The 20,510-nt window shown below is 40.0% G+C and overlaps 1 protein-coding gene and 1 long non-coding RNA gene across 5 annotated transcripts; one reads left to right on the top strand and one right to left on the bottom strand.

The window, feature by feature from the left end:
* The first annotated feature begins 454 nt into the window (after positions 1–454).
* On the top strand, positions 455–1,704 carry LOC120111215. The gene is made up of 2 exons (XR_005512293.1): positions 455–636; positions 1,453–1,704. It is a non-coding gene; the product is annotated as an uncharacterized LOC120111215 (long non-coding RNA).
* Positions 1,705–3,025: 1,321 nt separating this feature from the next.
* LOC103713668 (nuclear transcription factor Y subunit A-3-like) lies at positions 3,026–11,164 on the bottom strand. 4 transcript variants are annotated; one of them, XM_039127131.1, is made up of 6 exons: positions 10,878–11,164; positions 6,854–7,152; positions 5,406–5,518; positions 5,203–5,274; positions 3,917–4,087; positions 3,026–3,642 (listed from the first exon to the last, which is right to left on the bottom strand). In XM_039127131.1, exons 1-6 carry the CDS (start codon positions 10,892–10,894, stop codon positions 3,280–3,282), a joined length of 1,035 nt encoding a protein of 344 aa, XP_038983059.1. In that variant the 5' UTR covers positions 10,895–11,164; the 3' UTR covers positions 3,026–3,279. The 4 variants fall into 4 exon arrangements, with proteins under 4 accessions (XP_038983059.1, XP_038983060.1, XP_038983057.1 ...); XM_039127132.1 differs by having other exon boundaries at positions 6,854–7,163; positions 10,878–11,159; XM_039127129.1 differs by having other exon boundaries at positions 6,854–7,241; positions 10,878–11,159.
* Positions 11,165–20,510: the final 9,346 nt, after the last annotated feature.

The raw sequence follows: 20,510 nt of genomic DNA on the forward strand, positions 1-20,510 counted from the left end.
CCAAGCACCACAGATTTTTTCTTATGTTGAGTTTAAATCACAATAAGTTATTTTCTTGCTTGCAGGTTAGATTTGGATTTTATTTTTCTTTTGCATGACTTCCAAAAATAATTAATTAGAGTTGATTTTTCAATAATTTTTACGATTCCCTCACATATAGAAATAACTCTATCCGTCACTCAGCTATTCCCTCGCATATAGAAATGATGAAATCTAAAAAGATTTTCATCGGATCAAGTGAAATCTATAAAGATTTTCATCGGATCAAATGAAATCTTCTAAAGAATCATGGATACAGCTGGAATGTATCTTTGCCTTACCTAATTAATTACATAAAACAATTAGGAAAGCTACATTAGCAAATTACTCCATAAGTTAGATGTTAAGATCAATAATAACAATGAAAGCGCTCGGTTCGCTTAAAAATCTAATCGCACAAATTATTGTACTCCATATATGGTAATATATTCGCGATGATTTGCATGCGATAAGAAAAAGAAAAAAATCTCGAACTTTTCGTTCCTCCAGCTTGATCCTTGGCACTATAAATACGCCTTCTTCTACTCTGTTTCCCGAGCAAAGCAAAGATGGCCAGGCTCTCCTTTTTTCTCTTGGTCCTCCTCGTCGTCGCCGGGGGTAATTGCTAAGCTCTTCTCACATACTTCTCTTGTAGACCAGTAGAATAGCTCTTTGTAGAACCATCTTCAATTTTATGTTCATGATCACACCCTTTAACACCTTGGGTTAGGTTCTAATTTTTTAATAAAAACTTTAGTTAAATTCTATGGAAATTGAAACCCTATTTTTTTTAACGAGAGGGAAAAAGAGATCTACTAAAGCTTTATTCTATTGTTTTCTATTAAACTTGTTTTTGAAAACATTATCATCAAGATTTTAGATCTCATGTTGCTACCCTCTGCCTCTCTCTTTTTCCCCCCTTATATTTTCATTATTTTTATTCCTTTATTTCTTATTATTCTAATGAAGATTTGTTTTAAATATTTGTATTAATATGTTAAATAGAGAACAATAAAAATAAATATCAAATTTTGAAATAGAGATAAAGAATATACATTTATAAAAATATAAGGCTCGTAGCGAGGGTAATGTAAAGAGATGGAGATATAAAAGTTTGAGAGAAGTTAATTAGAATAGAGATGAAAAGAATGTGGGAACAACTATATCCATCTGGTGTGGTATTTTTATGCAGGGAAGAGAACCAAAATTAGTTTTGTGGAAAGTCTCCAACAGTACTATGATATAAATTTCTGAAAAATATGATAAACGCTTCATTAAAATTTGAAGATAAAACAAAATATATAGTAGCATTCTTATATTGTGTTGCATGTATCTATGTATATAAGATTTGTCTATGTTTATGCATGTATATATATTCTTTCTTTTCATGTTCATCCAAATGTAACGCTTGCAAGTTGTGATGTATTATTGCAGTTGAGATGGTGGTGCTGAAGGTGGCTGCAGACAACTGCACGCCTGGTGCTTGCGTATTTGAATGCAACAGAGAGGGGTTTTGGGATTTCTCATGCCTTGGTGTTGTGCTAACAAAAAACATAGAGAACCTTCTTTTCTTTTCTTTGTTTTTGTTTGAACTATGAGGATTTCTCATGTATGCTCCAAAATATACCGTATTGCCACGAAACTATGAAAGAAAGTTTTCTTATTCCAGATTGTTGGAATTTAGCATCACAAACTCTTTTTTGATAATGGAATCCTCAGCAGCTATAAAAGCGAATTATAGCCTTGATGATTAGTTATCCAAGGAGGTTGGTCATTTATAAACAAAAAGAAATAACTTGGGTGCATGCAACGCATGTTTGAAGAGAATTTGATGAACAAAATCCTCTCAGGTTGAACATTTAGCCAACATGCAGGAAGCCAGTCACTAGTCCAATTATCCACCAGAAACTTGTATCAATTTTATCAGCAAGTCGGCATTTATTGTTTTATTCAGCATCTTGCTCAAACTAGATGATAAAACAGCATTTTGTGGATGTGACACTCTACAGTATATATATATATATATATATATATATATAGAGAGAGAGAGAGAGAGAGAGAGAGAGAGAGAGAGAGAGAGAAACTCTTTAGCAACCTTTTTTTTTTTTATCATTCATTTAGTAATATTTTAGATTATGTAGTTATAAAATTTAACTATTCGACTTAATATCTATATTTAAATTTAATTAAAATTTTTTAAATAATAAAGATTATATAAAAATATTTTTGAAAGTTAGAGGATCAAAAATATAATTTATGGTATATAGATGATGATGTGGCTCCTGGCGAGCATCATCAAAACAGAAATTTTCATTTGTTATACCACATCGGCACCTAAATGCTATAGCATCACCTATATGTCACTTTATCACCTATATGTTGCATCATCAAAATAAATTTTTTATATATATTATGGCACATCATCACCCATATACTACGCCATCACTAACCAGCATAGTCTCAAAGAATGTCTTAGAGAATGAGAGAGAGTTGTTGCCGGTTAATGTTATCCAAAAATGCTAGAACTTTTATCATAGTAGCCCTGTATTTTATCAGTTAGGTATCAAACAAGGCAACTAAATACACTCTAAAGTCTGCAGTTGAATCAAGCCAATATATTTTAGCACATCCTAATCAAAATATTGGTTAGAGAACAAAAGAAAAGCCTAGTTTGCTCTTCCATGCCTGACCACTTGATGCATTATCATATTAATATGATGGCTGCGCTTTGTACAATGGACTGCAACCCTGAAATGCTTGTGAAGGAACTCCGAACTTGGACGAACCTCCTCTTGACAATAGTGGTTTAAGGAACATTTGGTGGCAACAGATTTAAGGCATTTGATGAAAGATGGATGGGTATGTATCCTGGTTGTCATTTATGAAATGCTAGGATTATTCTTGGGCATGGATGGAGCAGAGCAGATATAACAGCCTGAAGAACCATCTGGTCCATCATCAGCCAATAGGTCTTTAACCTGAAATTCTCACCCTCCAATTCAGTCCCTGAGAGAAAATCTAATATTTAGAGGATACAATTCCACATGTTGTTCTAAACATTGAAGGATAAAATCTGAGGAACTCAGCATCTATTTATCCATAAACAACCAAAACATGTCAAGCACTTAAATTACAATGTGAAGGTTCAGTTTTGGAGTCCTATCGAGTTTTGCTAGCATTGGAAAATAAAGCATTTCTGATGAAATATCATAAGCCAAGGATGAATTGCCAGGGAAACACCATCGAGCCAATTCCTATTGTTTACTGCATGATGGTAATCCGAGGTTGGGATCCGTTGCCTATCATGCCGCCACCACCTTGAGAACTCCCTCTGACATGGGAGCGGAAATCAGCGGACAAGAAGCCGAGGTGATCCTGCTGTCCTAACAGCATGCCTCCGCTGGTGGAAACACTTGTGACATCGGAGCTCGTAGGAGTGGCAGACGAACCAACAGGACCATTTTCAGAGTGGAGATTAGAGCCTGAGACATTCTCAAGACCTGTGGTAACGGAAGGTTGGAGCTGCTGCTGCTGCTGCTGGAGTTGATTTATATTTAGGAAGCGCCCACCAGATCCCCTTGCTCTTTTCATTGCATGAAGATGCCGAGACTCATGAAGGTATGGCTGGGGGGAGCAGAAAAAAATAGGAGAGCAATTGGAACAAATTAAGGCATGTTGAACCACCATATGACATCTGGAGACCATCGATCATAATTGAAAGAGGAAAACAAGTAGAAGCTACAACGCAGTGTTTGGAATTTGGAAGGGTGATCTTGGCCAAATTTCTAAGGAATCATGCTATAGAAACTTACATTCATCAGTATTGCATAGGAGAGAATTTTAACACAACATCAACCCCAAAAGGACTGAGACCAAGCTTAAGATAAAAAATTTATACCTTTCGAACTTTGACGAGTTTATTTTGAGCCTCCAACTTTGCACGCAGCTGCCTCCTTCGTAGTATTGCACGGTATTGTTTTGCATTGACATAAATGGGTTCCTCCGCTGCAGGCTCAAGAGGCAATGGAACACGAGAAGAAGGTGCCATTCCCATCATTTGGGGATGAATCTGGGTGAAGTTCAATTGCACAGCAGACCAAGATCAGTACAGCTGGGATGATATAGAAAACTTCTTGTCTTGTGGAGGATGCATGAATAAAATCCTATAACTAAAGAGAGTAATAATATGAGTTCATGCCTGAATAAAAGCAGAAATCTTAAGTTTCTGAAGCCTCTGATGCCACTCACTCATCAAAATGACAAGAATCACTGGTTAAGGCATAAATATAAGGTAACATCAAACTGAAAAGGCAGAGCATTGACATAGACGATACAGTGGAGGAAGAACCATTGACATAGACGATACGGTGGAGGAAGAACTAATGAGCTCGGAATGAAATACACATTCCCTGAAATATTCTTTAAGTTCAACCAAACATACTTCCGGCAAAAGGATGAGAGACTGGAAAGAACTTTTGGTTCCAGCTCTCTCTATTTACCAATTCGAAAGACAAAAAAATCTTTTAAGTTCAAATAAATTATATTTTTTGACTGTATTTTGGCTCAATTATGGAAGACAAATATTAGGATAATTGACAAAAAAAAGTATACAACAAGCATGTAGGTAAGAGTCATGGCTTCAAAATACTAATGCCATCCCCATCCTTGGCCCATGTTTCAACCTTTGTATTATAGCGGGTCCATATTGGCTTAACTTAAAGGCCACCCGACAAGTAATGTTGTTGATGTTTCTGTCACAAATGCAGTTTCGATTGCATTGATCTTATCGTTTCACAAGAAGTCTTATATATCACTGAAAAGTAAAAGCGGATGTCTCTTAATGACTTCTACAGGTATTTATTTTATAAAATATCATTGGTTGTAGCACTAGCATTTTATTAGTAATGATGGAATGATATAATAACCTTGAAACCATTAAATAATGCCCTGACTAAAACCAACACAAACCTAAGAATAAAATACCAAATTTGTTCTCCTCCACATTTCATGAGAACAGTTTCCAAACAAATTTCCATTCATTACTCAAAATGTTTGAGCCTATGGAAGGCGTAAAGCAATGGGCATGCATAATGAAGAGTTCGACCTTGCCTGAAGAAAGGTCAAGTTGCCATTTTCTGTTGTTAAAAAGAAAAAAAAAGGAAGAACATGCTCAATAATACATACAATTGCATGTGACCCATACGCAGCCAGCATGCCAACGAAGCTTGGATCAGCATAAGGGTAAGGAACGCAAGCCTGTTACACAAACACCACAATAACCATCAAGCATATGCAGAAGCATACACATGAACACAGAAATATGTGGTTACAAACGGTCTAAAGCAGTCAAGACCACTTAAAATTTCAAGAATATGGCATCAACTTACAAAAGGCCGGCTATAATCGGGTCTTGGAGGTACAAAGGCAGCTTCTGGATTCCCCAGAGATAAACCTGAGTTCATGTGACCCTCAACCCGCTTTCCACATGTATTAGCATTACCTAAGTGGGAAAAAAAAACGCCCAGCATCAGATGGCTTACATCTGGTGGCACAATGGCAGACCTCATTACATTGCGAGAAAAAGAAAGCCTAAGATATAAGTTTCAAAAAAATATATTTCACAACAACTACCACCTTATATATGCACACAAGGTCAAATCAGTGACTTAGAATACCATTCACAATTGAATAAATAATAATGACTGCCAAGCTGCCAGCTTATTGCCAATAAATTGGCCGCAAAACTTCTTTGTATCGTGAGAACTCCCCAGATCAAAACTTGAAGAACATATTTTGTACCATTGATCATCTCTACGATTGCATTAGGCATTTAGTCAGGATTTTGTTTTCACAGTATAAAAAAGTTTTATCACATGAAATTACAATATCTCTAAGATTGCACTAGGCACTTAGTCAGGATTTTGTTTTCACAGTATACAAAAGTTTTATCACATGAAGTTACAATATTACAATACATAGCTGGCAAAACCAAAGTTGGGGGGGGGGTGCGGAACAAGAGATCTTAAAGCACTTGGTTTCATTTAAAATGCCAAATTTTGAAGTTGGAACCTTTTTTCAGCTGTCTTTGGGTCAAGATAATTAATTTGTGTTTGGTTTCTGAGATTTTCAAGCTGATACAGGTTGAAGTGAAATTAACAGCATATTAGCTAAAATATTGAAATATTCATTTGAATTATGATAACATCGTTGTACAGATCATAACGATCAACTTCACTGTTTGTTAAGGCTGAGTACAAGGCCTAATCATGGTGACTGGTCCTTTTACATATCGTAGCTGTCAACTGAACTTTCTGTAAGATAATTTCAAGTTCACTATCCAACTTACTAGAATGAATACAAGTCTTTATAATTAAATCAAAAGAGGTACCAGAATGCATCGGTTTGCATAAACTGAACCGCCTGAACTAACACTGAGCATATAGCAGACAAGACATACAAACTCATTGATAAGAAAGCCAGACTTCCACAACATAAAACTGCACATGTTAGATTCAATTTAATTAGCAAAAATAGGAAGTAGTCATGCTCACAAATAACTGCCTCTGTCTTTGACTGCTTATCAACAATTATTGGGAACCAAAAAGAACAACTTTTATCAAGTAATGTTCTTCTAAAGTAAGTACATAACAAGAGGAAAAAGTAAAAAATGGTAAAAGAATTGGCTACAGTAAAACTGAGCTTCACCATCACTAAGGATTTCACACCACCATAGTTTACCAAATCTAAAGAGAAGATAAGAAACAAAAGAATAATAGTTAAATTACAGATTCATAATTTAACAGAAAAACACATGTGACATTGCTAGAGGTCGTACCAGCTTGCGCTGAAACACGCTGCTCATGAAGGTTGCCTTCACTTGTTCCAGACACTTCTTGATGAGATTGACCAGTTGATTGAGTTGACGATGAGTCCTGGTCAGGGATTTGGCCACCCAGTTGCTTTATCTGATTACCATGTTGTGCCAGGAAGTCCATGTTCATATATATGTTTGTGAAATAAGATGATTGTGGAAAGCTTGAACCACTTGAATTCAACCAGGATGCGCAATTATCTACACAATTTGATGCTGAACGGACTAAACTACTCTCTGAGTATTTGTTGCTAAAGGGTTGCCTGTCATAAGCCTTTACATTATTAAGAGGCATCTCTCAGTTCCACAGATATTGCAAGTCCTAAGAGATGTTGCACACTTCTTGCTTTTACTGCAATATTGTTATAATAAAAAACCAAGCTATTTAAATAATCATGCACTGAAAGGAACATAAGAAAACTGCAATCCAGAATTTAAATCATCCTAAACCACTGTCACAAAGAACTTGATATACATATTCCAGCACAATTGAATGAATTTTTATAAACAAGAGGGCAGTATCATTGGAAGGCTGAAATAAACATATTAAACCATACATCAGGAGTTACCAAAGTACATTTTATAGAATGGTAAGAAAAGGCCCAATAGATATCAAAGTTAGAATTGAACAAATACACAAAGAGAAACTAATAAATGGCATAAGTACCTAATCTGGGAAAAAACATCAAACTAGATACTAACGATCAAAATCAAAAAAAGAACATATTGCAGGTATTAGTTGTAGTTTTTAAAAGCAGTCCAATTGGAAGCCTATACAGGCCATATATTTTTTTCTAAAAAAATTACGAATAAGAATGACTAATACGTTATTTTTTCAAGTTGTATGTTTGAAGCTTTGATATCAAACCTCTTGATTTATTAACTTGGAAATCACATAACAAAAATTAATTATGTGCAAGACTCCTTTGCTATGAGCAAAAAAAAAAAATGTGGGCTCTATATTCAAAATTAATCTCGAAACAGCATGTTCCTTCCATCTTTTGTTGAGAAACAAGTTTATTGTTGTATACTTAGGTAGAAATGAAAAGAAAAGATAGAAGAGGAGGAAAAATAAAAGGAAATTAAAGGAGAGTGTGGGCACAAAATATTCATTCATTTAAATCTTAAAATGTCCCTCCGATGATCAGAGCAACTTAACATCCAACATCCGGACAGAAAAGAGCTAGAGAGAAAAGGTAACTTCTCATCTCAAAATGTGTTATTGAAAATTCGGCAAATTCATTTTAAATTAGGCATAAGATTTCAAATAACTTGCAATAAAATCTACAATAAATCTAAACAAATCCTTCCCTCGCCGCCTACACTCCCCCCACCCCCCCCCCCCCCCCCCCCGCGCCGTTCGCTCAACAAGGTTACAAGAACTGTAAGAACTTTTAAATTTTAATGACCCAATAAGTTGTCTGTTCGTAACAAACTCTGCAGCACTCCAGAACCTTCTCCATGCCCCCTTCAAACACTCCACTCTTCGCTAGATTCTCATGTGACATGTCAAACGATCTTAGGATAAGTATACCAAAGTGTAATTTCACTCACAGCATACTCCGTATAACTACACAAATATCTCCTTGGGGTGCTCAAACACATTCCATCATTCCATAGCCTACTTATAGCACTCTGGTCTTCTCTAGATTCTCCTAGGATATTCAACAAGATTCTTGGGAAAGCTATACCCAAGAATATCCCTAACTTACTATAGTGTTTGTGGGCATAATTGACCATGAAATTTCCCACTGCCCATCCAAGAGGTCCTGTAAACACTGTGCAAGCTCTTGGTAATTTTGCTTTCTAATAAGCCACAGCTAAATCAACTCTATTACTTGGGGTTTACATGCAAATCTCGCACGTTTAATCTAAGAGGCATGTATATACCATGTCCTTTTCATCACCATGATCCTGAATCCTCTGCCACAGAGCCATGCAGCATCAAAGAAAGAAAGAGAAACTATATGGGAAAGTGGCCCACTATATTATCAAGAAAGAAGCAAGTCTTTATGCTACGGGGCATCTAGTTTGTGTAAGCATGATGCCTGTCTTCTTGTTATTAAAATGCCTCTAGATTTTGAGAGGGATTGAACAAATCACTGCTACTAAATGGTTTTGAGATAAGCCTATGAATCTTCACAATAATCAATAAAAAGAAATGAGTAAAATCTTTGTTGTCTTAAAATTTATGCTCAAAATCAAGACGCTTGAACAATTATGTGAATACAACCACAACAGCTCCATCCCAAATCATATGGCTCATATACTCGCATTTCAACAAATACGAGAACATCAATAAGTTTTTCCTTCGACAAGCTTCACTTTTTCTTTGCACTAGTTGCCAGAAGCTTTATTATTCCCTTTGTTTAATCTCCATCAAAAAGCCAAGATGCGTTGAATTTAGTCTGCACTTTGTACGCTTGAGTAGAACAGCAAGCTGTAGAGGCAACGTGACAAGTACACGCATAAAGGATGAAAGAAGAAAGTCCCATACCAGCATCAGATTGCTCTCCCATAATATTTTTCATATGATTTATCACTTCATATAGCTCCATTTATCTCCATTAAAGGCGACAACTGTTCCACAAAATGGAGCTAGACACAGTTTAGATAGATCCATACTGCCCCATGCAGTAGACTAGTCTCCCAGATTACATACAAATGCCTCTTAAATTGATTGTAGATCATTTCACAAATCCACTTTGTGACTTGTTTCCAAGCACAAGAAGGTCTATTAGTTTTCCAATTCTCTCCTCTCTATATATTCCAGATAATTTATGAAAATTTGAAACTCTTTCTTGGGACAAAGTCATGAGAATCCAAAAAACATTGAGTTTGCCACCATGGCCACCGATCAACAAATGCATAACACCTTAGTCATTGAAAGTAGCAGATAAAGCATGCAACTGCAAATGAGAATGATATACAATTCCAAGCACCTTCTTTCATTAGATATAGAAAATTTCAATGAAGATTATAATTTATGTCCTTTCTTAGCTTCACCATTTCGAGTGACAGAAATGTTAGGACCTGACCATATTTCAAGACAAGCAAAATTTTTCTTACAGAAAAGTCAAAAACATATCAACAAAATTCTAGAAAAAGAAAAACTACATCTAGTTTTTGCCGACAGCCCACCATGCTCATATACCTCCTTCCTATTTAGAATTCAGGCGTTTATTTGTTCAAAGAAGGTGAATGGCCTTGGCTATTGACAACAAAATGGCGACCGATACACGCCCTACGATTTCAGTTACTGCAATCAAAATCCGAAAATTGTAATCCAGCATGACCAATTGAGAGAGCCATCAAAAATCCGCAGCCCTAAATGCAAAATCCAGCACTCCACCAGCAAAATTGTTGGCTCCAATGTTTAGATAAAGCGAAAACCACAAAAATGTGCATCAACTGCAAAAGGAATACAAAGCTTTGACAAGCTAAAAGATTCCAACCAACACAGCATTCAACGCCCAACAAAAACTAAATTAACATGGGGCGATGAAGCCATCACAGGGCTAGGAAACAGAAACCAAAAGCAACATACTACTAATACTGAGAGAGAGAGAGAGAGAGGAAGAGAGAGAGAGAGAGAGAGAGAGAGAGAGAGAGAGAGAGAGAGAGAGATCATTAGGATGAAGAGACCACGGACACAAATCCAACCCATCAAACAGATCCCAGAACATATATTACAAGGAAGAAGAGGAAATCAACAAGCCAAGACGCACAACACAAACATAATCTGCCAGAAGAAGACCAAAACTTTCACATAAAAACGTAAAATAGTGACACAGAAACTCTTTTGCTTTCGACCAACAAACGGAAAACTCCTTCTCGGAAAAAAAATTTCCCGGGGCCACAAAACAGAAACCAAAAGGAACACAAAAGAACTCATGGCGAATCACAAAACAGAGGCCAGAAAGCAAAGGCTAAAGCAGAGCAGGGCGGAATGGTAAATAAAGGAGCGATTTTGGGGCAAGGGGAAGACCTTTTGGAGGGGGACATGTCCCCTTTCTCGGAGCCCCTCGCTCCTCCTGCCTCCCTTCCTCCCTCCTCGTCCTCCTCCCCTGCCTCTCCTCTTCTCTGCCCCCGCTCTCCCTCTCCCTCCTTTCAAGCAGATAAAATAAAAACAAACGCATAAGAAAAAGTTAAAAGCTTTAATTAATATCTCTCTCTTCCCACATATACTACGCCACCTCTCTCATTTATGATTTTCTAATTACTTGAAAAAGACGAAAACTTTGGTATCTCACCACTTCCAACACCAGCAGCCGCCCTCTCCCCTGCTTTCTCCCTCCTCTGTTTTCTAATAAATTATTAGTATTCGATGTAATCATATGCCTCTCCAATTGCCCTTGGCCTTGGGTGCTATTAGCTTAAATGGCATAGGGGACACCTAGTCCCTGCGCCCTGCCGCCACCTGTAACTTTACCTTGGACTGGCTCCAGATGGAGGGGACTTGACGATGACTCATGTCCCCTGTTCTCCGGGTCAGGGGCAGAGGACACCCAAGCAAGCTCTGAAAAACCCACCACAAACAAATCTACACCAATTTGATAAGTTAAAATTGCATCATAAATTTGTTTTTTCTATGGAATGTTACAATTTGCCAATGGAAAAAAATATTTAGTTGTTAATGATATTTAATTATGACATCGAACCATGTTGCAAATATACTATGGGCAGTAGAGCTAGCATAATCCAAGAAGCCTCACTCTGCATGTGAACTAAATGGATTGATGAAAAAGTATGCATGAGTTAATGTTGTCGGAGATAAAGCGGTTGGCTATGCCATGATGCATGCCTTCATTGCCACAGCCTCACCTGGCATGCGTATATGTAGTTACACTTGTCATGCTTTTGTGCAAGTATGGGAGTGTGTTTGCTTGCTTGGTGGTATCTATGAAGATGAAAAATCTTGAAGCTAATTGGTATGAGAAATTTTTCAAGCATCAAGTGCATGCATGGTGGTCACAGCGGTCCAATCTATTCAGACAATTCGTTCTTCAAAAAGGTTAACTAAAAAATATTATTAAGTTTTTTTGATTATGTATAAATATTCAGAAATCTGCCCAGCAGATAACTGATATGAAACTAAACACATGCCTACATGTATCCTCATATATTTTTTCTATTTAAGTTTTGGCGTCCTCAGCGAGCTATGGATCCAAATTCATTCAAATCCAATCACAAACACCACGATTAGTTCATAGCAAGTCTCTATGAACTCATGTATCCCTCAATCCACATAGGCTATGGGTTAGATCTGCTTTGATACTATTTCTGTCATAATATGAGATTTCATCCAAAAAAGTTATTCAGAAGATATTATTTGGATTAGAATCTACCTAATGAATAATCAATGTAGGACTATATATATATATATATATATATATATATAAACGAATGTCAGAAGCAAAGATGCTTTTTTTCTACCCCAACCAATATCCCATTAGCACAAAACGAGTGTGGTAAGGATGGTAATTGTTGGGGGAATAAGGTTTTTCCCCCAAATGACACGAATGCCCCAGAGAAGCCGCACAATCGTCGACCCTGGAAGGCCGAAGTCGGCACCCGAACTCGGAACCTCCGACCTAAGAGAAACCCCAATGCCCGAGGCCTACTTTTGTCAGCCACCTACTACGGCTATACGTCTCCGAGGTCCGGCCAGAGACCGTACTATGACGCCCCTCCGGCATTTATTGCGCATGACCGCTGTGATCCTCCGGCACACTCCACAATGAATGCGGATCTCCGGCTTACTCCACAATAAATGCGGATCTCCGGCTTACTCCACAATAAATGTGGATCTCCGGCTCACTCAACAATTAATGCACGTGACTCCTGTCATCTACGGACTCCCAGCTCTCCACGGCAAATAAGCCCAGCAGAGTCTAGTCAACTGTGATAAGTCTCTGATCTCGGCCATACCTCCGACGCTGATGCAATAAATTCGCCTGGTAGCGTGCTAGTTCGGGTTGTACAACGCCCTCATCGCCGACATCAGTGCAATTATTCGCCTGACCAAGCGCCGACCTGAACGACATGCCGAGCCGTACTACGGCTTCGCCCCGTTACATCGCAGGTAAACCGACCCCCGGTTTATAAAAGGGGGTTGGAAAATCGATACTGGGGACGGGCACTATTTACCTCTACTCTACACGATTTGCCCCCTCCCTGACTTGAGCGTCGGAGGGCCGGCGCCGGAAGACCCGGCCACTGGCTCGTGTGCAGGCACCCAGACGGAGGACGCCGCCCACTGTCGGATCGTCGCCCAGCCGCGGGAATCAGCCGCTCCTTCTCGCCGATCGCCCCAGACGGAGGACGCCGCCCGTCGACGGACCACCGCCCCGCCGTGAGTAACCACCTCCCGCTCCCTCTCCTTGACCGAAGATTGCCCCCGGGTCCAATTTCCAGCAACAGTAATATTTAAGAAGAGTGGGTTTCTGAACTGGCCTTGGTGAGCGTGGTAAGGGGCCGTAGGATAGGGACCTACGACTGTAGATCCGGGTCAATTGACTTGATCCATCGAACGAAAAGGATGGTTCGCGTGCGGGTCCAAAGATGGAGATGAAAAGACATAATCACCCTTGCTCATTTAGTGTTACCCCCTCGTAAATTGAGGGCATTATCGTCACTGATGTAAAAGATTTATTTAAAAGGTTTCCTAGTATTGCCGGTAGGCCCTAACCACCAAAACTTTGTATCTTTTAATCAATGAGAAAGAGTAAGAGTTATAAATATGTTGTTTGGTTAGGTGCATATGTTGATATCGTCCTTCCCATTTTTGTTTTGTATTTTGTCCTGCAAGGCCTAGCAATAGAAATCCTTATGGTTCCATGTTGGTTGGTGTCCTGGTAAAGCATGGGATTTCATGACAATAAAGAGCGAGATTGAAGAACAAATACTGCAGCTGACTGGATGACTATCTATGCAGCTCATTACTCCAATGGCTTTTTTTTGGAAGAACCACATGTCTATTTTTTTTTTTTTATGCCATCTTTTTTTTCTGATTTTGTTGGCTATGCCCATATCCATTAGGTGTGAAGCGCCATTGTACGGGGAAGATAAAAAAAAAAAAGAGAGTGAGATTGAAGCATTTGTAGATTAGATACCTGGCCTCCTGGAAAAGAGGGGAAAAAAAGATAGTCTTTTTTTTTTTTGATAAAAAAACTGTGAATTCCTTAACTGTCTTTTCTCTAGTCTCTCTTTGCAAATTATTACATTTTGCATAATTTATTTCACTAACACCTTCTAATTGTCAACTTTTTTTTTAACCTCCTTTTGATTTAAACAAAAAATGTTTATGTTGAGTAAAATCTTTAAGCATGCATCTGTCTAGGTTTGTTTAAGATCGACTTGGACAACGTAATGACTAGCTGGATTCCTTTGGATTTTATTGGTGGACAAGATAAAACATCCAGTCCACGTCAAATAAGGCTCAAGGACCTCCAAATGAAGAAGTATTCGAGGGACAGAAAAATCTTACTCAAAAGACCACCACAAGGTTCAGTGCTTAACATTCTTGATATCTCAAATACCGTTAAATATCATCATTTGTATTAATATTAATATGTTAGATCACATATTAAGTATTCATTAACACCTAAACAAGATGAATTAAGTTTTTGTTTTTCAGAAAAAAGAAGAGGATTACCCTGGTTTCAATTTTTGTTATTCACTCAATAGCAGGTCAAAGCTATCTTTTTATTCCTGTTCCAATGGTGCCACCAAACTTTATATCTTAATCAATTAGTGTAATTACAAAACTAATAAGGGAACAAATAAATGCTTGGTACATCGCAAATTGCTAATCGTTCCACTTCTTTTCCTTTTAAAAAAGATTGACATTTTATTCCTGCAATGATCTTTGACTTTTCTTCAAAGTTTGACTTGCATAAAATGAAGAGTGATCACTTAAGTCTGTTTAAATCCAGCCATAGTCTCAGGATCACCATTGATCTATTAGGTATGGCTCTGCCCATTTTTCCCAAATAAAAAGGGTAAAATGCTATCCAAATGAAAAATTAGGTATGTTTTGTTGTTTCTCACTGTTATTTGTTTTGGATTTTTAAGACACCCAAAAAAAAAAACAAGTGCAAGAATTACAATGCAGACAAAAGACATATGGATGGAAGTCTTGGATGTTCTTGGATAAGTTCACTGGCCAAGAGAAGGATTCAAGTGTCAATTAAAATAATTTATTTTATTTGATATGGTTTTGGATTTTTAAGATACCATGTTTAGTATTCCCAAGGCCAGCTTTTGATTCGATTCTTGGCTCGTTTCCCCTTGCAAGGGTTTGGACGTACATGACCGACCGAGTCCAATGGACCTTTTTTAATGGAAAATGCTTCGTTTTCTCAAAACTTTCAATACTAGTGGTTGGTGCTAACATGTGTTGTATTGACCCTAATGAGATGTTGATATGTGATTGATGCTAACCTTAAAAATAGACCTCCAATGACCGTGACTTAGTCGTGCTCGAAATGTATTCTCTAAGCACTGATTCTTATGGTATATAGTTTGCAACACAGAGTGCTATGCAGTACTCGATGACTATTTATCGAATAAGATAGACATATTGCTATTGATCGGTGTTGCTGGAAATTGGACCCGGGGGCTACCACGAAGCCAGGACAGGGGGAGGAGGAGCTCCGCTATCGGAAGGGCGGACGGCGGTGCGCCGGCTGGCTGCGTCCTCCGCTGCGGGGGGGTGTGCAAGTCCTGCAAAGAAAACCGGTGGCCGGGCTCCCCGGCGCCGGCCCTCCGATGCCTAAGTCAGAGGGGGCAAGTATGTGTAGAGAGCAGGGGAGAGAGTATGTGGAGAAGACAAAGAGAATCTTGTGTTCAATTGTGTCTGTGCTGTTTTCTTCCTTTTTCCCCCGGTCTAGGAGGGTTCTCTCCAGCTCCAGGTTTTTTCTCTTGTTTTTGGTCCTCTCTCCCTTTTCCCCCCAGGTTTCCTTTTATAGGAGGATTTTTGTTACCTGGGAGGTGACAGGAGGTTTGTCCTGTTTTGTAATAATTGGGCACGATTTGGCCCATTAATGGCGTAATGGAGAACGGGACCGGATCAGACCGGAATCAGGGAGTTGTCACGGTCGATCAGACCTGTTGGAGTGGTTGAACCGCCGGCTGTGGTGGGCCTGGGGTCCGTGGATGGTAAGTGCATTTATTACCGAATGAACCGGCGGTCAGGGAGAGCCATACGTTCTGATGGTTCAGTGATCCGGAGATCGTCTTGGGCCGTGTTCATTAAATGACTGAGTGCATCGGAGACTTGAGAGAGTCTCGTGCATTAATGGCAGGTCGTGCCGAATACCTGCGAAGATCTTATGCCTTGATGGCTTGGAGATAGTGGCAGGTTATAGTGGAGTTGTCAGGTCCCTTAGAGGGTTAGGTGGAAATTGGATATTTGGCAAAGGCATGGGCTCGGCCTGCTGGTCTCGGCCTTCTGGTCTCGGCCTTCTGGTCTCTGCTCTCTGGTCTCGGCTCTCTGGTCTCGGCCTTCTGGTCTCGGCTCTCTGGTCTCGGCCTTCTGGTCTCGGCCTTCTGGTCTCGGCTCTCTGGTCTCGGCTCTCTGGTCTCGGCCTTCTGGTCTCGGCCTTCTGGTCTCGGCTCTCTGGTCTCGGCCTTCTGGTCTCGGCTCTCTGGTCTCGGCTCTCTGGTCTATGAGCTCGAGAGCGGAAGAGCCCGATCACTTAGGATGAGCTCGAGAGCGGAAGAGCCCGATCACTTAGGATGAGCTCGAGAGCGGAAGAGCCCGATCACTTAGGATGAGCTCGAGAGAGGAAGAGCCCGATCACTTAGGATGAGCTCGAGAGCGGAAGAGCTCCATCACTTAGGATGAGCTCGAGCTTGCTGATGGATTTGGGTGCTATAATTACATTTGTGGGGTGGTCCATTTTTCCACCAACACTACCCCCCGACTTCCGAGTCCGAGCTGCTTTTTGGCTCGGGCGAAGGAAGTAGTTCAGTCATCGATCGTCCTGGTGCTGTGAGCGTTCTTACACCAAGGCGACTGAAGACGCTTTTTCTGCTCGGAGTCCGTTCTTTGGGGACGTCGGCAGAGAAGAATCCAAGTAAAGATAAATGAGAATGTAAAGACATTAAATGAATGGGTACCTTGTACCGTGTGCGTCCTTGCGCCGAGGCGACTGAAGACGCTTCTCTGCTCGGACTCCGTTCTTTGGGGACGTCGGCAGAGAAAAGTCCAAGAATAAAATAATGTAAAGACATTAAATGAATGGGTACCTTGTACCGTGTGCGTCCTTACGCCGAAGCGACTGAAGACGCTTCTCTGCTCGGACTCCGTTCTTTGGGGACGTCGGCAGAGAAATCCAAAAATAGAAGAGCGGGCTGAGCTCGTTGGCTGAAGACGATGGAGCACGAGCCGAGCTCGTCCGGTCAGAGAGGACCACTAACTCATAGCCGATGGAGCACGAGCCGAGCTCGTCCAGTCAGAGACGACCGCTAACTCATATTCGGGGAGCACGAGCCGAGCTCGACGGTGGAAGCCGATGGAGCACGAGCCGAGCTCGTCCGGTCAGAGAGGACCGCTAACTCATAGCCGATGGAGCACGAGCCGAGCTCGTCCGGTCAGAGAGGACCGCTAACTCATAGCCGATGGAGCACGAGCCGAGCTCGTCCGGTCAGAGAGGACCGCTAACTCATATCCTGACGTCTCGGGCGTCCCTATAGCCGGGGCATCCCGACGTCTCGGGCCATCCCGACGAATCGGGGCATCCCGCTGTGGCAGGGCATCCCAATATATTGGGGCATCCTGACGTCTCAGGGCATCCTGACCGTGGTCAGGGTAGGAGAACGAGCCGAGCTCGTTGGCTAACCTGAAAATAGATAAAATATTGAATTTATTTGAAGCCAAAGTGGCGTCCTGTACCTTTTGGAGATATTTTGATAGCTCTCGAGCTTCGAAGTCCCTCAGGACTTGGTTCGGCACCGGCCTTCTTTGGCTTGATTTTTTAGGTGTTTTGCACTCGGGTTTCTGAGCTCGGTCTGCATGAGCTCGGCGGGGGCTTCAATGATGGCGACGCTCTGAAAGGGGAGCAATGTCGCGGGCGCCGTCCCAAGGACTTACGCCCGTAAGGAGGGAGTACATGCTGGTTTCTTGCTTGCTGCCGGAAGACAGAAGACTTGGAAGGATAATGGGATTTGTTGCTGGAAATTGGACCCGGGGGCCGCCGCGAAGCCGGGGAAGGAGGAGCTCCGCTGCTACAGGGGGCGGATGGCGGTGCGCCGGCCGGCTGCGTCCTCCGCCGCGGGGGGGGGGGTGTGCAGCTCCCAGGTAACGTAATCCCCTCCTATAAAAGGGAAGCTAGGAGAACCAAGAGGGGAGGAGAACAAAAAACGAAGACAGATCCCCGGGACCGAACCCGCCGGGAAGCACAGACACAATTGAGGACATCATCCTCTTCGTCTTCTTTATCTTACCCAGATGTTCTTGCTGTCTTCTCCATATACTCTCTTCCCTGCTCTCTCCACATATTGGCCCCCTCTGACTTAGGCATCGGAGGGCCGGCGCCGGGGAGCCCGGCCACCGGCTTTTTGCAGGACTTGCACACCCCCCCGCGGCGGAGGACGCAGCCGGCCGGCGCACCGCCGTCCGCCTCCTGTAGCAGCGGAGCTCCTCCTTCCCCGGCTTCGCGGCGGCCCCCGGGTCCAATTTCCAGCAACAATCGGCATCAAGTTTTTTAATGATAGCCATCGAGCATTGGAAGGTTTTCCTCGTGTGATAATGCCATAAAAACTTTCGAGCTTCTTCACCAAGCTTTTATGCTTTGTTCCGGTTTTACTTTTTTTTGTTTATTTAAATAAGTTAAATAGATTAGGCATCGCAACCCCTAATAGTTACACTAAATTGAACCTAACCATTTCTCATATAGCCCACTCCATATGCATCAGCTTCTTGCAAAATCTTCAAACCATGGAGGCAGCTGAAGTAAATTGATGCATCAGCTTCACTTTCTTAATAAAAGGATGGAGTAATCTACTCATGGATGTCTATTCCATCCCACTGTCACGTTCTACACACGTGAAATTAAATATGGAGGAATTTGATTCGCCATTTGATTAGAATCGTTTCATTAAATTAATTGGTCAATGTATTTTTTTCAGCAAAGTAGTGTAAAGTAAACTTTTCGTTCTTCGCAGAGTGTCAATTATTATAATTATATAGTTTGCCTTTTATTCTAATTTATAAATAAATAAATAATTTTTTTAAATATCTTTTAGAGTAAGAACTGATTTGATGACTTGTTTGGTTCGTAAAAAAAATATATATATATATATATAGTCAATAGAAAAATGAAGAAAAATCTTTTATTTGGATGTAGTTTTTAAAGAAGAGAGATGAAAAAATAGCATTCGCATGAAAATAAGATTTCTATCTTATAAGAAAAAAATCCACAAATGACATAAAAAAAGTTATTTTTCCATTAGTTGAGAATTGAGTTTTTTTTTTTTGAACTATTCGTAAGCCATCAAAATTTAAGGATAAAATTATTTTCTTTATTAAAAATATAATAGATATTTGGCATAATTTTTTTAAGAAAGTAGATACTTAACCAAATATAAGCTACTCTGAAATATACAACTTTCTTATGATCAATTAAATATCAAAATTATTTTTTTGGCCATTATATTTTTTTAAAATTATTTTTTTTAAAAAAATATTTTGGAGAGAAAAACTTTTTTTGTTTTTTATTGCAGATGGGAGCAGTTGGTGGAATGTGCAAAGTGTTTTTATTACACATGGGAGTAGTTGGTGCAATGTGCAAGGAAGTGCTAAGTCTTCGTCTGCATGAAGAATATAAGACAATATTAAACTTGACGTAAAACCAAACTTGTGGAGTTTTACGTTATATGATGGGAAAGTTCATGATATGATATCTTATTTACACGCGATGTATTTTAACGAAGGTGTTGAACAATTAATCATGTCTCCAGATTTATGCGGACTTGCATCCAGTTGAATTCAGCCATCTAACATTTTTGTAAGGAAAAAAAATCTAACAATATATTAGCTAATTAGTATAAGCCGATCCTTATGGCCTTCTACGTCGGCCCGGGTCATCCTACTCGCATGTAATCGCACCATGCCAACCATAGGTTATAACAAAAAGCATCGATAAGTTGATTTTTGATGCCAACATAGTTGGTGTTTTTACGATGCTTTAGAAAGCTTTGGAAATAAAACTACCAATGCTTATAAGCGTCAGTATATACATTAGAAAGTGTCGGCAATGTCTGAATTTTTATAGTGTATATCTACAAATCTAAATCGGAGTGGTAGGCTTCGTGCTACCTTTTGTTTGGCACCCAAACCATTTTTACTTGGTGCAAGAAAAAAAAAAATAGAGAAAGGTGAATCTAGCTATTGTGATAGGATACGCATGAGACCTATCTTAGAACAAGTTGGTAGCTGGTTAATATTAGCTTCACCCAGAAAAAAATTGGACATCTACGGTGCGTTTAATTAATTAAGTAGTATAAATATATTTATTTTTTAAAGTCTGAACCATTTTTACTATTCAAGAACGTAAATAACACATTGCCTTTCTTCAAGCCAGCTCCACTAAACAAGGTGGTCTCTGTCACGCCC

This window comes from Phoenix dactylifera, chromosome 6 (assembly GCF_009389715.1).
Source record: "Phoenix dactylifera cultivar Barhee BC4 chromosome 6, palm_55x_up_171113_PBpolish2nd_filt_p, whole genome shotgun sequence".
NCBI classification, from domain to species: domain Eukaryota; kingdom Viridiplantae; phylum Streptophyta; class Magnoliopsida; order Arecales; family Arecaceae; genus Phoenix; species Phoenix dactylifera.